General features: G+C 55.4%; 8 protein-coding genes across 8 annotated transcripts; 3 read left to right on the top strand and 5 right to left on the bottom strand.

The window, feature by feature from the left end:
• Positions 1-4: 4 nt before the first annotated feature.
• Positions 5-1066, bottom strand: C8Q71DRAFT_699863 (uncharacterized protein; the record flags this gene model as incomplete). The annotated part of the gene is made up of 2 exons (XM_047920092.1): positions 5-427; positions 479-1066. The coding sequence occupies 2 exons, from the start codon at positions 1064-1066 to the stop codon at positions 5-7; spliced, it is 1011 nt and encodes a 336-aa protein (XP_047784128.1).
• A 330-nt stretch (positions 1067-1396) lies between these two features.
• On the bottom strand, positions 1397-3162 carry C8Q71DRAFT_735770 (pre-mRNA-splicing factor SLT11). The gene is made up of 7 exons (XM_047922508.1): positions 3022-3162; positions 2936-2964; positions 2618-2881; positions 2402-2568; positions 2208-2349; positions 2027-2154; positions 1397-1976 (listed from the first exon to the last, which is right to left on the bottom strand). Exons 1-7 carry the CDS (start codon positions 3086-3088, stop codon positions 1805-1807), a joined length of 969 nt encoding a protein of 322 aa, XP_047784127.1. The 5' UTR covers positions 3089-3162; the 3' UTR covers positions 1397-1804.
• A 147-nt stretch (positions 3163-3309) lies between these two features.
• C8Q71DRAFT_735767 (NEDD8 activating enzyme) lies at positions 3310-5141 on the bottom strand. Its single transcript, XM_047922507.1, has 8 exons — positions 4947-5141; positions 4731-4894; positions 4595-4675; positions 4375-4547; positions 4146-4322; positions 3927-4091; positions 3658-3877; positions 3310-3597 (listed from the first exon to the last, which is right to left on the bottom strand). The coding sequence occupies exons 1-8, from the start codon at positions 5070-5072 to the stop codon at positions 3408-3410; spliced, it is 1296 nt and encodes a 431-aa protein (XP_047784126.1). The 5' UTR covers positions 5073-5141; the 3' UTR covers positions 3310-3407.
• Positions 5142-5221: 80 nt separating this feature from the next.
• On the top strand, positions 5222-6758 carry C8Q71DRAFT_234204 (18S rRNA biogenesis protein). The gene is made up of 6 exons (XM_047917182.1): positions 5222-5408; positions 5465-5536; positions 5586-5761; positions 5810-5881; positions 5934-6058; positions 6117-6758. The coding sequence occupies exons 1-6, from the start codon at positions 5273-5275 to the stop codon at positions 6631-6633; spliced, it is 1098 nt and encodes a 365-aa protein (XP_047784125.1). The 5' UTR covers positions 5222-5272; the 3' UTR covers positions 6634-6758.
• On the bottom strand, positions 6758-9240 carry C8Q71DRAFT_234214 (NPR2-domain-containing protein). The gene is made up of 6 exons (XM_047917183.1): positions 8558-9240; positions 8258-8503; positions 8108-8205; positions 7919-8049; positions 7722-7867; positions 6758-7668 (listed from the first exon to the last, which is right to left on the bottom strand). Exons 1-6 carry the CDS (start codon positions 9056-9058, stop codon positions 6883-6885), a joined length of 1908 nt encoding a protein of 635 aa, XP_047784124.1. The 5' UTR covers positions 9059-9240; the 3' UTR covers positions 6758-6882.
• Positions 9241-10415: 1175 nt separating this feature from the next.
• On the top strand, positions 10416-11369 carry C8Q71DRAFT_234182 (uncharacterized protein). The gene is made up of 3 exons (XM_047917181.1): positions 10416-10536; positions 10597-10745; positions 10800-11369. Exons 2-3 carry the CDS (start codon positions 10669-10671, stop codon positions 11251-11253), a joined length of 531 nt encoding a protein of 176 aa, XP_047784123.1. The 5' UTR covers positions 10416-10536; positions 10597-10668; the 3' UTR covers positions 11254-11369.
• Positions 11370-11537: 168 nt separating this feature from the next.
• C8Q71DRAFT_802747 (Aldo/keto reductase) lies at positions 11538-13496 on the bottom strand. Its single transcript, XM_047925963.1, has 4 exons — positions 12473-13496; positions 12206-12444; positions 11838-11958; positions 11538-11775 (listed from the first exon to the last, which is right to left on the bottom strand). Exons 1-4 carry the CDS (start codon positions 13088-13090, stop codon positions 11755-11757), a joined length of 999 nt encoding a protein of 332 aa, XP_047784122.1. The 5' UTR covers positions 13091-13496; the 3' UTR covers positions 11538-11754.
• A 1745-nt stretch (positions 13497-15241) lies between these two features.
• Positions 15242-16035, top strand: C8Q71DRAFT_699321 (uncharacterized protein; the record flags this gene model as incomplete). Its single annotated transcript, XM_047920063.1, has 4 exons — positions 15242-15370; positions 15421-15598; positions 15657-15819; positions 15879-16035. The coding sequence occupies 4 exons, from the start codon at positions 15242-15244 to the stop codon at positions 16033-16035; spliced, it is 627 nt and encodes a 208-aa protein (XP_047784121.1).
• Between the last annotated feature and the right edge of the window lie 977 nt (positions 16036-17012).

Raw genomic sequence — 17012 nt, 5'->3', positions numbered from 1 at the left:
TACACTATGTCGAATTGGAGCTCTCCTGTGCTAGTGCGTCCCGAAGGTTGTGCGACAGCCTGTCGATCTGATCAAAGCAAGCGGTGAACCATTTCCGTACGTCCTTCTGTGGACCTCTTGCCTCCGTTGATGCGCCTCCTGAGGCGACCTCCGTCGCGCTTAGCGCCGGAGGCAACATCGGTGAAAGCGCGGACCGCAGCTCTTCTATTGACTTCGCCAATGGAGAGATCGCTGAGGCAATTGCTGAAGGATCCTGAGGCGCATACAATGTAGCGACGGTGTCCTCCAGTGCTACGAGGATTGCATGCGAGTGGGAAGGAAGCGAGTCGAGGATGACGCTGCTTGTCGGTTCTAGTGACGGCTTTGCTAGGATATCCAGCTGCACTCGCTTATGCAGCAGGGTAGTGAAGCGGATAAGGGGCTGTATCTAAGGGCCAACCTGTCAGACGAGAACAGCCTTGCGGATGCACAGACATACCTTTTTTGTACGCGCCAACTCTACCTCCGACATCTTTTTGCTTGAGCCCAATCCGAGGTCGTCGAGCTCATCATCGAATTCGTCGAACTCGTCCTCGGCGTCGTTGTCTTCAATCATACTGGTGACGTCTTGGAGTGAATCCTCCAGCATCCCTCTGTCGGAAGCCCACCGCTTCTTCACAGCGGCTCGGTTATCCGCAGGCAGATCGCGCTTCGCTTTGTCAACCAGTTCGTGCACCATGCCAGTGTGCACCAGATGATCATCGCCGTCTACTAGGAGGGTATGCCCGAGCGCGCTCAGCGCGATGCATACTTCCCTCACGACTTGTTTGACGTCGGATGCGAGCGTGAGGCCGTGGGCATCGAACAGTGTCGCGCAGGTCGCGATTGCGGATATATTGGTGGTTAGATCCTGAAGCGGACCTAGCGCCGCCCTGTAAGCCGGTTCTTCAGCGCGGAGGCTGAGTGTAAGCTTCGTTGTCGCCGCGTAGATGAGCGTGAGCAGGGAGAAGAGGTCTTTATGCAGGACCGCCAGCGCAGGGGCCGAGGCCGACGGCTCCAATGGTGTCTCAGTATTCTGCTGCTTCATAGCATCGACCGCGGCAGAGCATGTGTCGATGCATATCTGCAGAGTAGCTCGCGCTGTTCTCTGGGATCAGTCAGAAGGAGTACTTCAACTATGTATATGGCTAGACTTGCCTTTGTCTTTTTCTGTCATGTTCTACGGTGGTCACAGGCTATGTAGCTGTAGAGATATGGCTGGCTTGCAGATAGGTTTTGACGGACGGTGGCGAGGGCCTGCAAATCGGTGAGATGCGACAAAGATGCGACTCGGAATCTATCGCAGCGTACACGTGACGATCCGTCGGTTGAACAAAATGCAGCACTTCTTTCTATCACCACGTCCCCAGGCTACTGAAGATGTCCCCTTCGGGGTGACATACGAAAAAATTGGAACGATACAGAGAAGATTAGCATGGCCCCTGCACAAGGATGACACGCTTTCCCGGAGTGGTAGATCTACGGATCTCAATATTTATTTCCCTTTTTCTCTTATAGGAACCCGCGCAGTCGGCGCGGACGACACAACATCAGTGGTCGTCCGCGCGATCTTATACGCAACTCATACCAAGACCAAGACCCTCCACACGGCAACGTTGTGGAGGTTTGTGTCGAACCTACGTCCGTGCACCTAAGTTTACTTTATCGCTACGTTGGTCGATAGACGACCCAGCCAGACATGGCATCTGCGCAATGGGATCTGCATCATAATAATACCGAGCATAGTACACTACCGATACAAGTGAAAGGACTAAGCAACAAGACGTTATGCGGCAACCTCTGCTGTCGACGATGTAGCTTTGGGTTTAGAAGCAGTAGTGCCTTTGCTCCTCCCCCACTTCACAGTTGCTGATGTACCATCCAACTCAAACCCATTGGCCCATGCTTGTGCAGCAACTTCTGCAGATGCTCGGTCCTTGAAATTGATGAAGGCACATCTACGAGAACTGTTCAGTACACTACAAAGAGATCACGATACACGACTAACCTCGACTTCGCGACATGCACGATAGACTTGATCTGTGAGGGATCGACGGTAGACAGAGACTGCACGACGCGTGTACGAATGCTCTGCTCGGTTGCAGAGGCGGGTAACAATGTCAGGAATAGAGACATCTATGCAAGGGATCAGCAACACCGAGCGGCTCAGGAAACAGGAAGAGACATACGACAGACTGATCTTCTGGAGGCTGTAGTCCCATCGACGCCGCATGTTGGGTCAGGATCTTGTGTGCGACAGGGTCGTTGCGGCCATGGAACCGGTCCTGTATGTTCTGTTTCGAGAGCTCGTTGTCCACCGGCATTTCATGTCTGATGGCATCGTTGAACGAAGGTCTCGCACACGCAAGAAGGCAAGACGCACCTGTACGGACACTCCGAGCCACGGCTGCACTCCCCCTTTGCGAAGAACGAGCAAATGTGTGGGCGGTTGCGCTTGTAGTACGGGTCCGTGCGAGCAAGTTGTTTCAACATCTCTTTCCCCGCAGACGATGCCTTCCCCGTGTTCAACAGAGACTTGTTTCCATCCAGCTACTCCTGTCATGAGTACACGCTCAGAGGCGTCACAAATGGCACGTACCTTGCCCTCCAGGTTCTGCGCATAGTACTCCCTATTGACCTCGCTCGTCGGAGCCTCGTTCTGTATGCCCAGCGCCGTGTCCCTCACTTGCGTGGGCAATCCGTACTCGAGGTCGAGCAGGCATGTCTGGCAAACATTCTTGATCTTCGCGCAGGTCTGGCAGATCACGGTTGTTTTGAAGCGCATGCCCGAGCCAGGGTTCCAGCGGAAGACAGTGAAGGGTCGCGCGCATGTGCCGCATGATCGACCATACTCTTGTTTCGACTACATATGTATGCCATAAGAATATAGCGCGTAACACCGTAGTGTCCGACGCACCATCCGCACGAATGCATTGTCTCCCAAACCTAGAGAACATCTAATGTCAACATCCAACGGGCGCCCGACAATGCGGTTCAACGTACACGTCTCACACAGAATGGGGAACTCGCTTTGCTCCCAACCTGCCTTATTGATATCGAGCTTGGGCATTGCTGCGAGGGATGTGTGTGCTATAAAGAGCTGGAGAGGGACTTGACGGCCAGTGTAAAGATGAAAGTGGCGACCCTCTTGTGGCTGAGCTCAGAACCATGCACTCTGGCTTAGTCAGCACGTCCACCGAGCCTCTCGGGCAGACTGCAGCTAATGCATATGTGTGCATTGCATTCTTGACCGACTGGGTGTATCCAAACATCATGCTGACCAATGCAACGTCCAGAAGACTGAAGTGCAATATCATACAAGAGCAACAAAAAGTACATTGCGATAGAGGACTATTTGACACAGTAGTGCGAGGTTCGGGCCAAGTTATCTAGGTGTACTGCACCCTCAGCGTCAGGTCGAACGGCAGGGTGCTCGCCGTGACCGTGATGTAATCCCCGTCGTCTACGAGTGAGGACACTTTCTTCTCTAGGTTCGGACGCGTGAGCGCCTCGAGTTGCGGTGGCGCCTGGAAGTAAATCTGTTTCGTCGAAGTTGCCATGGACGGCTTCTTGACTTGGCTGTAAGTCAAAGCGGAATATTGAGCACAATTTCACGAGCGAGGAGAGGGACAGACATACACATCCTGCCTCTCAACCAGCATTTCTATCAAACGCTCTACGGTCCATTCCTTGCTGATGGTGATGTCCAGAGCCTGTCCACCGCAAACGGGGCAATCATCGCGTTTCTGGTGTTCGAAAGTGAAGGAGTAGACGCCGTCAGTCCCGATGAGCATGAAGTAGTTGTTGAGGTATGCCGCAGAGGAAGTAGCGATCTTGAACGCCTCATTACAACATGATGCTACGGCCGTCATAAACACCTCGGGCGGAGGAGACGAGCCAGAACATACCTGCAATGATAGCATTCGTGGAGGCGATGGCTGGGATGATGTTCTTGACGACACCCTGCGTGAGGGACCATGTAACGCCCTCGATTTTAAATTCCTTCGCACGCGCAAGGGCAGTCTTGTACAACCAGCCGATATGCTCTGGGTCATCGGTGTCCATCTTTTTGTCTGAATCATTGTTAGAGGGCCTCCCTAGCTGCGTAGATTGTTTGGGTCACCTACCTTTGAAGACTCGCGGCCACTCGAGGACGGATGCCCACTCTATGCAGTGCTCGGGTAGACGGGGCGTATTCGCGATGGTACAGATGGGGAACGTGGTCGGTTTGTTCAACATATCCAGAGAGCACTCGTAACATGATGTGACGGTTGGCAGAATGACACGAGCTTGGCCCTTGAATCCTATGACGGAAAGTCAGTCGCTGGCGCATGAATACAGTGGGTCGCTGCGCACCTTCCGTACCACCATCGATGAGGGGCTTCAGGCTTTCTGGTTCCTCCGGGTCGACCATGTTGACAAGGGTTGCGTTGATCCAGCGACGTGCCTCTACAGAGTCGAGACCGCAGATGACGAGGTTGAATTGCATGTAGTAATCATCGTCCTTGTCCTGAATCTTTCCGAAATATCTGAGGCGACATGAGAGTACAAGGCTGATCGCATAGGGCAGACTTACGGAGTGACTTTGACTCCGGGAACACGATTCATGATGAACTCCGCGGCAACAATTGCTTTCGGCTGGCCTACATCCTTCGGGCTGCGAGCAGATCATGGTTCAGTCCCGTCCTAGCACTTCAAGACGAGCAACATACCGGAAGAGGAACTGGCGGTTGAGATTACTGATGTCGATCGTATCCATGTCGATGACATGGATGTCCTTGAAGCCAGACAGTGCTAGGTTCGCGAGGATCTCGCAGCCCAAGCCTCCCGCACCAATGACAAGAATCTTGCTTTTCTCTCGCAAGAACTTCTTCACCTGTAGTGAAAGCTGAGAACGATGATCGTTGTGGATGAACGATATGACACACCTCCTCGCCCGCGAGGAAGGAGGGATCTGTACGCGGACCGGGTCTGTCAAGGATCTGGTCGACGTGATAGTAGCGATCTGCCCAATCCGCCGCGTTTCCATTGCTTAGCACTGCTGCGGTCGCCATGGCTCAGGACAGAGAGGGAGGATGTGAGGTGGACGAGGACGAGGAGGCCGGCGCTGTGGCACACCGCACTGGCACGCGTCAAGCGGCGCGACGCGTGCGATGTAAGCAGACGCCCACCCCCGATGCGGATCTCGATCACCCCCGCTGCAGGGACACTCCTCATTTTTCAGCCACAGCGACTTCTCGCTCGACTCGCGACCATGGCCCAGCCGGGGAACGTCCTCAACTTCAGCGGGCATCTTCATCTTAGGAGTCGACTGGTGCTTTCTATACTGAGCGGTAAGGCCGTCAAGATTGACCATATTCGTTCGGAGGACAAGAATCCTGGTCTGAGAGGTGGGTGCATCGCGAACTCGGAGGTTCCTCGTCCGAATTTGACTGTCACTTCCCAGACTACGAGGTCAGCCTGCTTCGCCTACTAGAGCGCATCACGAATGGCACGGTGATTGAGATATCTGTGACCGGTACGTCCTATACATGCCCCGGGAACGTTAGCTTACATGCCATATGCAGGTACTGCACTCTTGCTGAAGCCCGGGGTGATAGCAGGTGGACCGGTGACCCACGATTGCCCCTTGTCACGCTCAATTGGCTACTTCCTTGAGCCTGTAATTATGCTCGCCCCGTTCTCCAAGAGGCCTCTGCAACTCACGCTACGAGGCATCACGTCCGACGACCGCGACCTTTCGGTATGTGCTGAATCAGTTCCCTGCAGGTCTCATCTGATGTCTGTTCAGGTCGATCTCATTCGTACCGTGACACTACCACAGCTACAGGCATTCGGTGTGTCCGACGGTCTAGAGTTGCGTGTACGTTCTGCCCTTCGTCCTACGGAGGAAGTCTGTTGAAGAGAAGGAATAGATCAGGAAACGTGGTAGTCCACCCCTTGGTGGTGGTGAAGTCCAGTTAATATGTCCAATCGTAAAGGAGCTCAAAACACTCAACTTCGTGGAGCGGGGCAAGATCAAGCGAATACGCGGTATATCGTGAGTTGCTGTACCGTCAATGCGCCCACAATGACACTCTCATGCTCGCCGATCCTAGACATGCTGTCCGCGTCAACCCGCAATTCTCCAACCGCATGATCGAGGCTGCTCGGTCGGTGCTGAACCGCTACATCCCGGACATTTACCTTTACTCCGACGTCTACAAAGGCGAGGACAGCGGCAAGTCTCCAGGCTACGGGCTCTCCATCCTCTCCGAATCGACTACTGGCGCAATGCACTGCGCGGAAGCGCTCTCCCAGCCCGGCGTCGCACCCGAGGACATCGCCCTCCTCGCCACCCGCGCGCTCCTGCAGGAAGTGCAAAGGGGCGGCTGCGTAGACAGTCACCACCAGACTCTCGTTCTGCTCTTCATGGTGCTCGGCAGCGAGGATGTCGGTCGGTGTAGGATGGGCGAGCCCACAGCGAGGACGATCCAGTTTCTCAGAGATGTGAAGATGGCGTTTGGGACGACGTTCAAGATCGTCCCGGCGGAGAAGAGCGACCCGGCCTCGACCGAGCTGGTGTACTCGTGCTATGGTGTCGGCTATGTCAACGCCAACAGGACCCTTTCATAGTCATGACGGTGGACATTTCCTAATGGAGCGGGAGCGTCTCTTTTACGCTACGAGATGCTACATGATCACATCAAACAAGGGCACGCCGCGGGGGACGAGATGGGAGGAGCTTTGAGTTTGTGTAGCGGTGTCTAGCTTCGCGTTAGGAGGCATATGTACCGAGCAGTCGTCCGAGCGGCCTCACTGTCACCACGGGATATCGCAGTTGTGCCCTGCAATAGCGAACTGATGTACCAAGCCTTGTATTTGCTACCTATATATGATAGCAACTTGTCCAAAATCTCCGTAGTCCTTCCCGCCGCCCGCCATCACCAACCACTGCCTCAACATCGGCCACCCGACCTCGAACCGCGCACACAACTCATCTGTATGGTGTTCGCCGTCCAGGAGCGGCAAGAGCTCTTTCGGATAGGCCGGCGCCGTATGCAGCTGCGACTGTGCGTGCACCTGTGCCACCACGGGCGCGGACGGCGACCGCTCCACGCGCGGACGGAGCAATCCTGGATGCGCGGGGAGCAGCGACGCCTGGCCCTGGTCGCTCGAGCCCGTCACAGACGCAGCGGAGGGCTCGCGGGTGGGCGGACGTGGCGTCGGCGGGACGTGGCTCGTGGCCACGCTCGAGGGGACGGTGTTAGCGAGACGCGGGCTGAAGAGCTGCTCGAGCGCGTTCGACGTGGACTTGCGTACCGTCGTTGCCGCCGTCGTCTCGCGGTTGCGCAGCTGCTCGAGCGACGACTCCGCTGCGCTCGCGCGCCGCGCGCGGTGCGGGACGACGGGCGTCGTGGGTGCGGATGAGTGTACTGTGACCAGCCCAGCCCCGGCAGTGACGACCTCCGTAGCAAGCGACGCTTGTGCTCGACCCCGGATGGGCATGGTGTCGCCTTCTGGGCGCAGTGGGCGTGGCGGAGAAGTCTGGATGGTAAAGCTCTTCCCGCGTTTGCGGCCGAAAGAATGGGGTAGACCTATTCGTTCTGCCTGTGGCGTGCTCTTCTCGGGGAGAAGGACAGGCCAACGATGCACTCGGCGGAGGAAACCCTGCGTATGCCATGAACTCGCTTCGAGGAGGGCGCTCGGAGATGTGTACTGACCTTGATGACACCAAAGCTTGTGAAGCGGCGTACGTCTATGTTATAGGACTGTACGTCGTACTCTTGCATCCACTCGAAGACCGTCTTCCCCGGTTTCAGGCGCGAGTAGAGATGTAGCAGCTTTGGCCAATCGGCGATGGGTTGTCCTGCAATAACGTCATGAGCAAACCTCGCCAATGCAGTTCATTCAGACGAACCTGGCTTTGTGGTGTACGGACCGCATTCGTCCCTTACATGGGTCTCGTCGGCGAGCCACTGAATCGTCGTGCACAGTGTGTACATGTTGGAGTACTGAAATATATCTATCATCATGACTACTTGGTAGTACCTAGTATACACGCGTTCTCTCAGTGACTACGTCACGTAAAGAATGAAGCTCAACGCACAATAGATGTGCAATGGCCTGTCGGGTGAGATCCACGTCGCAGTCCGCCAGTCGTGCTATGCGGCTGATATGGTTGGTGCCGTCGATGTATCGGCAAACCTAGTACATCGTCCCTCCTCGACGCCATACACGACTAGGAAGAGATGCTTACCTTCACCATGGTCAAATCCCAGTTAGGCTCAATGCGTTTCTTGATATCGATGAGAGCTAAAGGGACCATCCAATCTTTGACTTGAGGCGGATTGGGATAGAAAGGGAAGATCTTCAGCTCAATAGAGTTAAACTTGTCGAGAGGTATGGATGTCTCTGAGTACGAATTGAGATCCTCGTATAGCTGCTCCAGAACGGCATATATGGATGGCGAGCTATCTGGTTCGGAGAGAAAGCGCGACTCTAGCTGCAAAAGGGCGTATGAGACTCTTATCCATACGGCGAGGAAAGGTAGACGTACCTCGCACGCTGACAAGACGCGGCTAACTTTGCGGACAACCGGCTCATAGCAGCTCAAGTCTGCGCTGCGCTCGAAGACGAAGCAGAGATTATACCGGAAGTAGTTACGCTCGTAGTGACCTTGCAGCTCGACGGGAAAGCCGATGATCCTGTGTCCCTTGGTCGCGCAGATCACGAGCCTACCGCAAAGTGAGCTGCGAGGCATGACATATCTCGATATGTCGTCGAAGTGGAAGAGAGAGCGGTTGGACGAGACGGAGCGTTTCCGCGGACTGAGGTAATGGCGAGAATCGAAGCGCGACGCAGACGGGCTGTCGGTGACGGTGGGCGACGGTGTCGCTGGGGTAAGGGGCGCAAGGGTATTGGACCCTATACCAGTGGTAGGACCAGTAGCGATGAGGCCTTCAGGTACTTGGTAGACGATTTTGGGTCCTTGGCGGCTGTCAAAGACAACGTAGAAGACCGACTCTATGCGAGGAAAGAACGACCCCGACGAAGCCATGATCCAAGTCCTCCAGATACATCCACACGGACAGAAACTTATCCTTGATTCATGCTATACGTCGCCAGATGGCAGCAGTATGAGTTCAGACCCCAGAGGTAGTTGGGAAGAGGCTGGTCTCGCGGCGTCGAACCTAGGTCTCGCGCCGTGTCGCCACACCCACTTGCAATGCCGAGTTTGGCGTGAGCGCTTGAACGTCGCCCCGGGTGCGCCGTGGCGAGCTTATGTAATGCGCACCGGTCTTGACTTCAGCTTCCTGGTCGTCTGCTTCTCACACCGCGTACTCGATAGTCGCACCGACGTCGAGTAATTTTGCAAGTTCCCTCCGTTTGTCTTCCGCTAGAGTGTATCACTCATGTAGTATGTACAGTACATATAATACTTCGCTCCCTACCGGCTTGAGCTCGGCCCGGTTATCGGTCCGCGTCGCGCGGTCACCCGCACAACCACGCGCAACCGCCGCAACGCGCTCCCCGAACCAACCGGCTCCCGCGAATCATATACACACGCTTCGTTTGCCAACTACTTACATACTTAGGACGAGATCCTGACACGGCGCGTACCAATGATATTTTGATTGAGATCAAGGCTGATTCGTTATTCCAGTGCCAATCATTGAGATCTCGAGATCCTGAACGACGAACTTAGTAGGGCTCGTCCTTGCCTCGTCCTCTGGTGGGTGCAAGGTCGGTGTTATCGACGCGTTGTCAGTAGGCGATGGCTGGATCAGTCGGTTGTCGGGCTTGATCCGGATCTGAGGCAACTGCCTTACGGGTCAGGGGCTCGGCGAACGGACGAACGGGCGGCAAGAATTGAGCACTCTTTCACTTGGTCTCCTGTGAAAAGTATGTCTCCTTGGACGGTGGCATGAGCTAGGAAGACACGGACGCCCACAGTGACACTGGATCTTGACATATCTACGGACTACAACAACTGTAGCAGCCCTGAGGTGTGTGTCTCAGAGCGGCATGAGTCAGGGATTACGGTAACACTGATATGTTGCGGCAGTGGTTCATCTGCAACGAAGCTGCTCATATCATTCGTTGTGATCTCATCTCACATTTCGACTCAGCCGTGAGTTGTTCAAGCTTGCGATTGGCTCTAATGGGTAGGAGAGCATGCGAGATATTCGACGCTCATCAATCATCGCAGTCTGGGCTCTAGCTCCGCCGACTGCTTATGTCGTTTACCTTGGTTCGGCAGTCAGAGGCTCAACGATCGATGTCAGGTACAGGACAGATTCTATCCAACAACCTGTGCGATCAGAATAGTGCCGCGAACAGTACCAGCCGGATAGCAGGCAAAACATTTTGCATTGATGCAGCGAACATATGTCGGAAGGATCGCTGCCAAATCGCTGCTGCAATAATCCTCAGTGAGTGGTTGACCGTGCAGACCAGCATATAAAGGGGAGCCATGGTCACTATGTCCTTCAGCTCCTCTTCTCCTTCTGAGCTCACCGAGTAGGTTGCCGGCAAGTAAGCATCCAGCGAATGCACTAATCTGATTTTTGTACTGACCGTTACATCCTCCTCTAGCCTTACTCTTTATTTGACGACTCGCGTTCCTTCCGTACTCGTAACGACCTAGTGCGCAAGGATCAGATCATCATGCGTTACCCCGCCCTCGCCTCTGCCGCCCTTCTGGCCACGACGGCAGGAACCACCCTCGCCCTCCAAGTCACCAGGTAGGTCTACCTAGCTGGCGTAATAAATTTTCTCCACTGACACCATCCTTCCAGTCGCTCGACTCAGGACGCCCTGATAACGGAGCGCGGCTACCACGATGACCTCGTGTCTCGAGACCTGGAAGTGCGCACCCTAGAGGCACGTCGGCGAAATAAGCCGCCCCCTCCTCCTCCACCTCCGCCTCCGAACACCCCTACTGGTACTAATGGGCGCCGCCGCGGACGGAGGCCGAGGGACTACCACGAGATCGTCGAACGTGGCCTTGACGCGCGAGGGCACCCCAAGCGCCCGCCCCTACGCCGCCCTCCGCCTTACACTCCTCGGCCGCGGCCTTTCACTCCTCCTCCCAGCCCGCCGCCATCACCTCCCATGCCGCATCCGCCTCCGCCGAACATTCCGGGGAGGCACCACAGACGCCGTAACGACTACGAGTGGGTTGTCCGCGAATTGGACTTCGACGATGGCGAACTACTTGAACGCAGCTGGGAGATAGATGAGCTTGACTGAGCAGCAGTGGACTGTTGACTAGTGATGTACAGTGGAACGTGAAGAATAACGATCATGTGTCTAGGGATTGGCGAGGACTAGCGGCTTTTGACATTCAATACAGACATGATAAAGACTGCTAAATGTTGGCGATTGCGATTATTGAACCGCCTAGTTGCAGTCGGTAAGTAATGTCAACGGCCAAGTCTGTGTGCTCTGCGATGCGTCAAGAGTATATCGCAATAGGCTGCGAAATCTGAAATTCAAAGTACCGACCACATTCTCAGTACGATCCGACGGCTAGATCTTGTCGTCATTCAACAGATATATTCTGACTTGCAGAATGCGTGTAAGTCTTGGAAACCGAAGGACTCATGGATTACATGTGCCAGACGACAGCGTACGAGACATTCGCCACCGGCAATTGGGCCGCGCGGACGTTCGGAGGTCTCTGGTATTCAACACATTCAGGATGCATGACTAGCGTACAACTCTTCGGTAATACTTCTCTCCAGATACACTTCACGAGTCGAAGAACTTCGCCTGTGTTGCGGATGAATCATGAGTATTGACGTGCCTGCATATGGTTGTAGTCTGATACTCACGAAGACGCGGTGATGAACCTTCGAGCCCTCCTGCTCAATGGCGGCAATTTCCCCCGGAGTGAGATCAGGAAGCGTCTCCGCAGCCAAGTACTCCTTGACGCGGGATGCTTTCGAACTCGTCCTAAGGTCAGAGTCAATATGATCCTCGTGCGATTCGGAGTCGCCGGATGTAGACGTACAGTCATTAACCCACCGGTGGGTCAGTATCGTCTGATGGGCCACCTTCCCAATCCAGCAACTTTTGGAGCTATATTGGGCAACTGCAAACATTTGCTCCACTTCTAAGCGCGCTCTCGCCCGGATTCTTACCCAATAGGGAAGGCGGCCCATCAGACGATACTGACCCACCAGTGGGTTAATGACTGTACGTGATGGCAGGAATGCCCTTCGACCTCAACCAGAGCTGCAGGACTTGTCCCTCTGTAACGGTGGTGCCGGCCTCCTTGCTCAGTCGTGCGGCAGCAGATGCGAGCACCGGGTCGACTGGACCACCCTTGAAGCGCACAATGGGCGTCAAGCCACCATATGACGTTGGGGTAATGTTGTGCTTCTTCATAAACTCGATCACAGGTTGATCGGCCTTGAAGACGTAAGGATGGTACTCGATCTGCGGAGCGCATCAATGAGACGGAGACCAAGTCCGGCATCGGCGCGCTACTCACCTGGTTGACCGCCGGAATGACCTTCGCCGTCGGTAGGATCTCCTCGAAGTCCTTCACGCGGAAGTTAGAGACACCAATAGACTTCGCCAGTCCCTCCTTCTGAATCTCCTCGAATTGCGCCCAGATCTCAGGCAGAGGTGTCTGGTGATTGATAGGGAAGTGGATGAGGAAGAGGTCGACGTGGTCCGTCTGCAGTTTCTTCAGAGACGCAACGAGCGTGTCGCGGACCGTCTGCCCCGCCGGGATGAGGTTCAGCTTGGTGGTGATGAAGAGCGACGAGCGAGGTTTCCCCGCAGTGGCGATGCCAACGCCGAGGGACTCCTCGTTGTTGTACACCTGCGCGCCGTCGAGGTGAACAACGCCGATTTGGATGGCCTGGCGGACCGCGTCCTCCGCGTCCTTGGAGTAGAGCGCGGTACCCGTACCGAAACCCAGCCAAGGGATCTTGTTACCGTCGTTCAGGGTGAGCGTAAGGGACGACATGATGGACCGCGAGTTGGGTGCGATGGATCTCGTGGTGAAGCTCCTGAGGAGAGACAGAAAGGACATGCTCAAGACGATGCCAGCTATATGCGCCCTCCAGGACGGCATGACGCCCCTTTATCGGCCCGATAGAATGGAATGCGCTGCGAATGAGCAAGCGGCCGCCCTTTCGCATGACATCTTGGGCCTTTCAATAGCCTTTCAATAGCCCGTTGTCTTTCTCCCACTCTTGACGCTGACATGACTTCACAGGACGCGGTTCCAAGAGGAAGAAGCGGTCCCGTTCGAAGACATGTACATATTCTTGTCTTCCCAAGCTCCAGACTGGCGAATTCTGTCGGCATGCCGGTGCTATTATGAGTACATGTGACGCGAGTGGTCCCACATAAGTACGGTGGTCTCGCGGAGTAGCGGTGGGCCCGCGATGACGCCCGTGTGAATGCGACTGTGTGTCTTGCTCGGGAGGAGGAGGAGGAGGAGGGGGGTCCATTTAGCCACCGGCCGATAGCGCCGCACGCGCGTCTCGACTTCTTGACGGCGACAGCGCTCACTAGTACAACACGTAGCAGACGTTGGCCAAAACAGGAGTCGAGATGTCGCCGCGTAGAGCTATACGTCCGTGATATAACAGAAATTCTAGGTCGTGGACTCGGACTGCAGAGTGTCGGAGAGACTCGGCTCTGGCGGGCGTCTGCAGCTGATCGAGGGCGCCCTGCCCTGAACTTCGCGTACGCGTCATAAAACGGCTGCGACAGCGTTGTGTCTCTCATCTTTTAACAACTACACAGGCGCTAGCATACCACATGTGGGATCGCCCTCTCGAAGGCGATTCTTCATCTCTCAGCAGCCTCAGAGCAAACCCCACGATCCACTCTTTGGCCGGTCCTTCTGGCATCACGCCCTGTAGATAGAACGGTCACCTGGTGGTTCCGACAATTTCTTCTCACTTGTTCAGGTCCAGTGTACTTGTAGCTAGTCAAGAATGCATTCCATTGGTGCATACCTGATGTTGTGGATTCAGTGAACAATCGCGATGGTGCACCGGTGATCGATGATGATGGTGACGGCGTTGGCGATCGCGCACCGTGCACTGCGCGTCGACGTCGACGACCGCCCGGGCCTCCTCGCCTTCGGCGCCTGCTCAGCTTCAGACTTGTCCAAGACAGGACAGTACCATCGTGTCGAGCTCACGTACTGACTAGTACTGACTCGTCAGTAGAGTCGTGTCCGATTACGACCGTGGTCCGGCTAGTAGTGGCGTCAGTACCTGGCCCTCGGGCTTGGAGTTCTCGCGACGTCGAGTAGTATATGTACATGCAGCCATACTATAGACGACACCGCATTAGCCTCGCCTGAATCTCGCAACAGGCCCGGGGGTCTCAGGCGTAGCCCGTAATCTAGCCACGTCATCGACACCGCATATGCCCACCGGAGTGCACTCCGTCACCAGGGAGGCTGGGCCCATCTGACTGTGACCTGAAACCGACGGCGAGCGAGTGGTTGCATTTTCACCAGCGGAAGCGGTCTGGCCAAATGAGCTGAACCAAGGCGATTGGCGTGATCACAGTGACACTCGAGCATGAGGTCAGGCAATGGGCACGATAGAGATTCTATACAGTGCGATAGATAGGGAGCGATGCAGAAACCGATTGACCGATGAATCGATGAAGAGCTGGTCCTCAGTCACTTACATAGCGACGGCCGCGGTGCCAAACCGGAGTGTTATTTGGGGGGTAGCAAACGCGATTGAACCTCATAAAATTTTATACAAGGGGCTGTACCAGCATCATTGTCGTATCATGGAAAAAATGTGATCCTGGAGACCAGACCTCTAAGGGAACAAGGGCGGTCTAGAGAAGGACGCGTTGCGAGCGGAACCGTTACTTCGGGCGCTCACTACTTTCCTGCTTAGGGCGCAGATGTGGACCCACAAAGTCACGTGGGCGCGTTGTACTGGTTGCGCGCCGTGGCTCGAGGACCCAACTGTGTTCAACTTCTGCACGCGACCGCTCCGCCACATCTTGTCTCAACACCCTTCATCTTCGGAATCAAAGTCAATCTTGCTAGTAGGAGGTTTATCGAGGGTCTGCAAAGGGTCTTTGGCAGACGAACACCGAGGTGAGTGTCCGCCGCTACCTTGACACGGATCAGGCCGGTCCTAGAATACAACAACAGCAGCGCTAACATCGCAACCACACGTGTACTTAAGGCCACACGAGCACATTCAAAGCGCATCACCTCGCCCCATTCATCTTTGCTATGTATATCGACGGCTACTCCGCTTGGATTACCGTCCCCGGGCCTGAACACGAGCTCCGCGAGTTCGACGTCGCCGTCGATGAATATAACCGAAAATCAACATGTTGGATCCCAAGCATAGAAGGAATGGTAAGCGGCAACCATTGTCACGTCCCGAAGCGGAATCAATTGTGCCGCAGAGATTCTCCGTGCATTGGATGGATCACGGCCACAGAATCGCCACCGCCACATTCATAAAGTTGGACGGCTACACCGTTCCTGGACATTTCCTGATGGGCTCGGGCGAGGCTGAGCGGTCAGACATTCGAGTGGGCATTACGACCGTGAGGCCGTTTCAGTTTCAGAAGGTCCCAGAGGGTATGTACACTCAATGTGCGTGCATTGTTGCGTGTCGACCCGGCCGCAGTCTATATAGGTGCTATTCCGAAGGACACCGATCCCACTGAGCTGGGCACAATCATTGTCAAGATTAAGCGTGTCTCGATCGTTGGCAAGCAGGGGAAGAATGCTCCGCTCGTGCCGAGGCCACCAATCGGCGGGAAGAGGTCAATAGGCGCGGAAGATCCGGTTGGGATTGGGTATGTGGCCTACAATGCAAGCCATCTTTGACTAATCAGTCATCTCCCGTGAATCATAGCTACGGAAACGAGGAGATGGGTCATGTCCAGATGCCTATGACCTGGAAGGTCAGACCATGGGACAGGTCGAACCCCGGTACATACGCGACATTCATCTTCCGTTACCGGACACGCCGTACGTCCCCTTCATTGAACTCAAACCGTCAGTATCGCTGATGTGGCCGGCGCTGTCACAGAGTTTCTCATCTCCCAGGGCATCATGTCGGAGTCGGATGTCATATACACCAACGTACATGCCAGACAGGAGAGCCCATACTTCTCCACCGAATGCGACGACGACTCGGAAGAAGACGACGCTGAGTCTGTCCCTCCGAGCCCCACCGAGCCATCGCCGCCGTCCACTCCTGCGCTCTCGGTCAGGTCAGGCCTTTCGCCCCCGGGGCGTGTCCCTAGCGTGAGGCCTCCGAGCCGTCCGGTTTCAAGTCGCGTACGTGATGGATGGATAGTCTTTCATCGCCGTTGACTGACCTGATATTTACCTTTCAGAGCTTTTCTCTTGGGGAACCGCCTCGACCTACATCCACATTCCCCCAGGCACCTCCAAGCTGGAACCCAACGACGCCTGCACCGCTGCCTCATCCCATTGTGCCGAACTATGGTCCTCCCCATCCACAGGACACCGCCCCGAGTCCCCGACCCAATGTGGTAACGAGGAGAGTTGTCTCGTACGACGCCACCACCACGAGGGCCGTCAGCGCTGCCTACTCTCCGCCTGAGAGTGTTCCAAGCACGACTCCCCCTGCACAGGATCTGGGCGCTACGAGGACTACCACCATCCACAGGTCTGGTGCTGTCAGCTACTACAACCTCAGCGCCACTGGGTCGCAGCATAGCGTCGCCAGCTCCTACGACCTCGGCGCCACCGAGACCTACGACTTCAGTACGCTCGGGGCGTTCAACGTCGGCGCTGCTGGGCACTTCAACATCAGTTCCGCAGAGGAGTACGACGTCAATGCTGCCTATGCGCACGGCGAGGAGCCAAACCCCTACCACTATGACGAAGACCCGAACGTCTATCTCTCGTATCCCTACGTGAACACCGGCTCGTACGACTCCGCCAACAACTCGTACGACTCCAGCGCCGACAATTCCTACGATCACGGTGTGACCGGTCCCTATGACCCGTCGAGCGT

Source organism: Rhodofomes roseus (assembly GCF_022264815.1).
Source record: "Rhodofomes roseus strain CIRM-BRFM 1785 chromosome Unknown C8Q71scaffold_2, whole genome shotgun sequence".
Classification (NCBI taxonomy): Eukaryota; Fungi; Basidiomycota; class Agaricomycetes; order Polyporales; family Fomitopsidaceae; genus Rhodofomes; species Rhodofomes roseus.
Note: the sequence above shows the minus strand (reverse complement) of the source record. Positions and strands in the feature narration are given on the sequence as shown.

Bases quoted from the DNA above. Each gene is read 5' to 3' on its own strand.
- C8Q71DRAFT_735767 (XM_047922507.1), bottom strand. From the start codon at position 5,072: ATGGCGACCGCAGCAGTGCTAAGCAATGGAAACGCGGCGGATTGGGCA. The intron at 4,092-4,145 runs GTAGGTGACCCA...ACAATGATTCAG, and splicing joins GTGGCCGCGAGTCTTCAAAG to ACAAAAAGATGGACACCGAT. The intron at 3,878-3,926 runs GTATGTTCTGGC...TGACGGCCGTAG, and splicing joins CACGAATGCTATCATTGCAG to CATCATGTTGTAATGAGGCG.
- C8Q71DRAFT_735770 (XM_047922508.1), bottom strand. From the start codon at position 3,088: ATGCCCAAGCTCGATATCAATAAGGCAGGTTGGGAGCAAAGCGAGTTC. The intron at 2,882-2,935 runs GTGCGTCGGACA...ATACATATGTAG, and splicing joins ACAATGCATTCGTGCGGATG to TCGAAACAAGAGTATGGTCG. The intron at 2,569-2,617 runs GTACGTGCCATT...TGACAGGAGTAG, and splicing joins CGCAGAACCTGGAGGGCAAG to CTGGATGGAAACAAGTCTCT.
- C8Q71DRAFT_234214 (XM_047917183.1), bottom strand. From the start codon at position 9,058: ATGGCTTCGTCGGGGTCGTTCTTTCCTCGCATAGAGTCGGTCTTCTAC. The intron at 8,504-8,557 runs GTACGTCTACCT...GCCCTTTTGCAG, and splicing joins GCGTCTTGTCAGCGTGCGAG to CTAGAGTCGCGCTTTCTCTC. The intron at 7,669-7,721 runs GTCAGTACACAT...TGGCATACGCAG, and splicing joins CAAGCTTTGGTGTCATCAAG to GGTTTCCTCCGCCGAGTGCA.
- C8Q71DRAFT_234204 (XM_047917182.1), top strand. From the start codon at position 5,273: ATGGCCCAGCCGGGGAACGTCCTCAACTTCAGCGGGCATCTTCATCTT. The intron at 5,409-5,464 runs GTGGGTGCATCG...GTCACTTCCCAG, and splicing joins CAAGAATCCTGGTCTGAGAG to ACTACGAGGTCAGCCTGCTT. The intron at 5,762-5,809 runs GTATGTGCTGAA...ATGTCTGTTCAG, and splicing joins CCGACGACCGCGACCTTTCG to GTCGATCTCATTCGTACCGT.
- C8Q71DRAFT_802747 (XM_047925963.1), bottom strand. From the start codon at position 13,090: ATGCCGTCCTGGAGGGCGCATATAGCTGGCATCGTCTTGAGCATGTCC. The intron at 12,445-12,472 runs GTCTCCGTCTCA...TGCGCTCCGCAG, and splicing joins GCGCGCCGATGCCGGACTTG to ATCGAGTACCATCCTTACGT. The intron at 11,959-12,205 runs GTACAGTCATTA...CTCTGACCTTAG, and splicing joins AAGGGCATTCCTGCCATCAC to GACGAGTTCGAAAGCATCCC.
- C8Q71DRAFT_234182 (XM_047917181.1), top strand. From the start codon at position 10,669: ATGCGTTACCCCGCCCTCGCCTCTGCCGCCCTTCTGGCCACGACGGCA. The intron at 10,746-10,799 runs GTAGGTCTACCT...CCATCCTTCCAG, and splicing joins CTCGCCCTCCAAGTCACCAG to TCGCTCGACTCAGGACGCCC.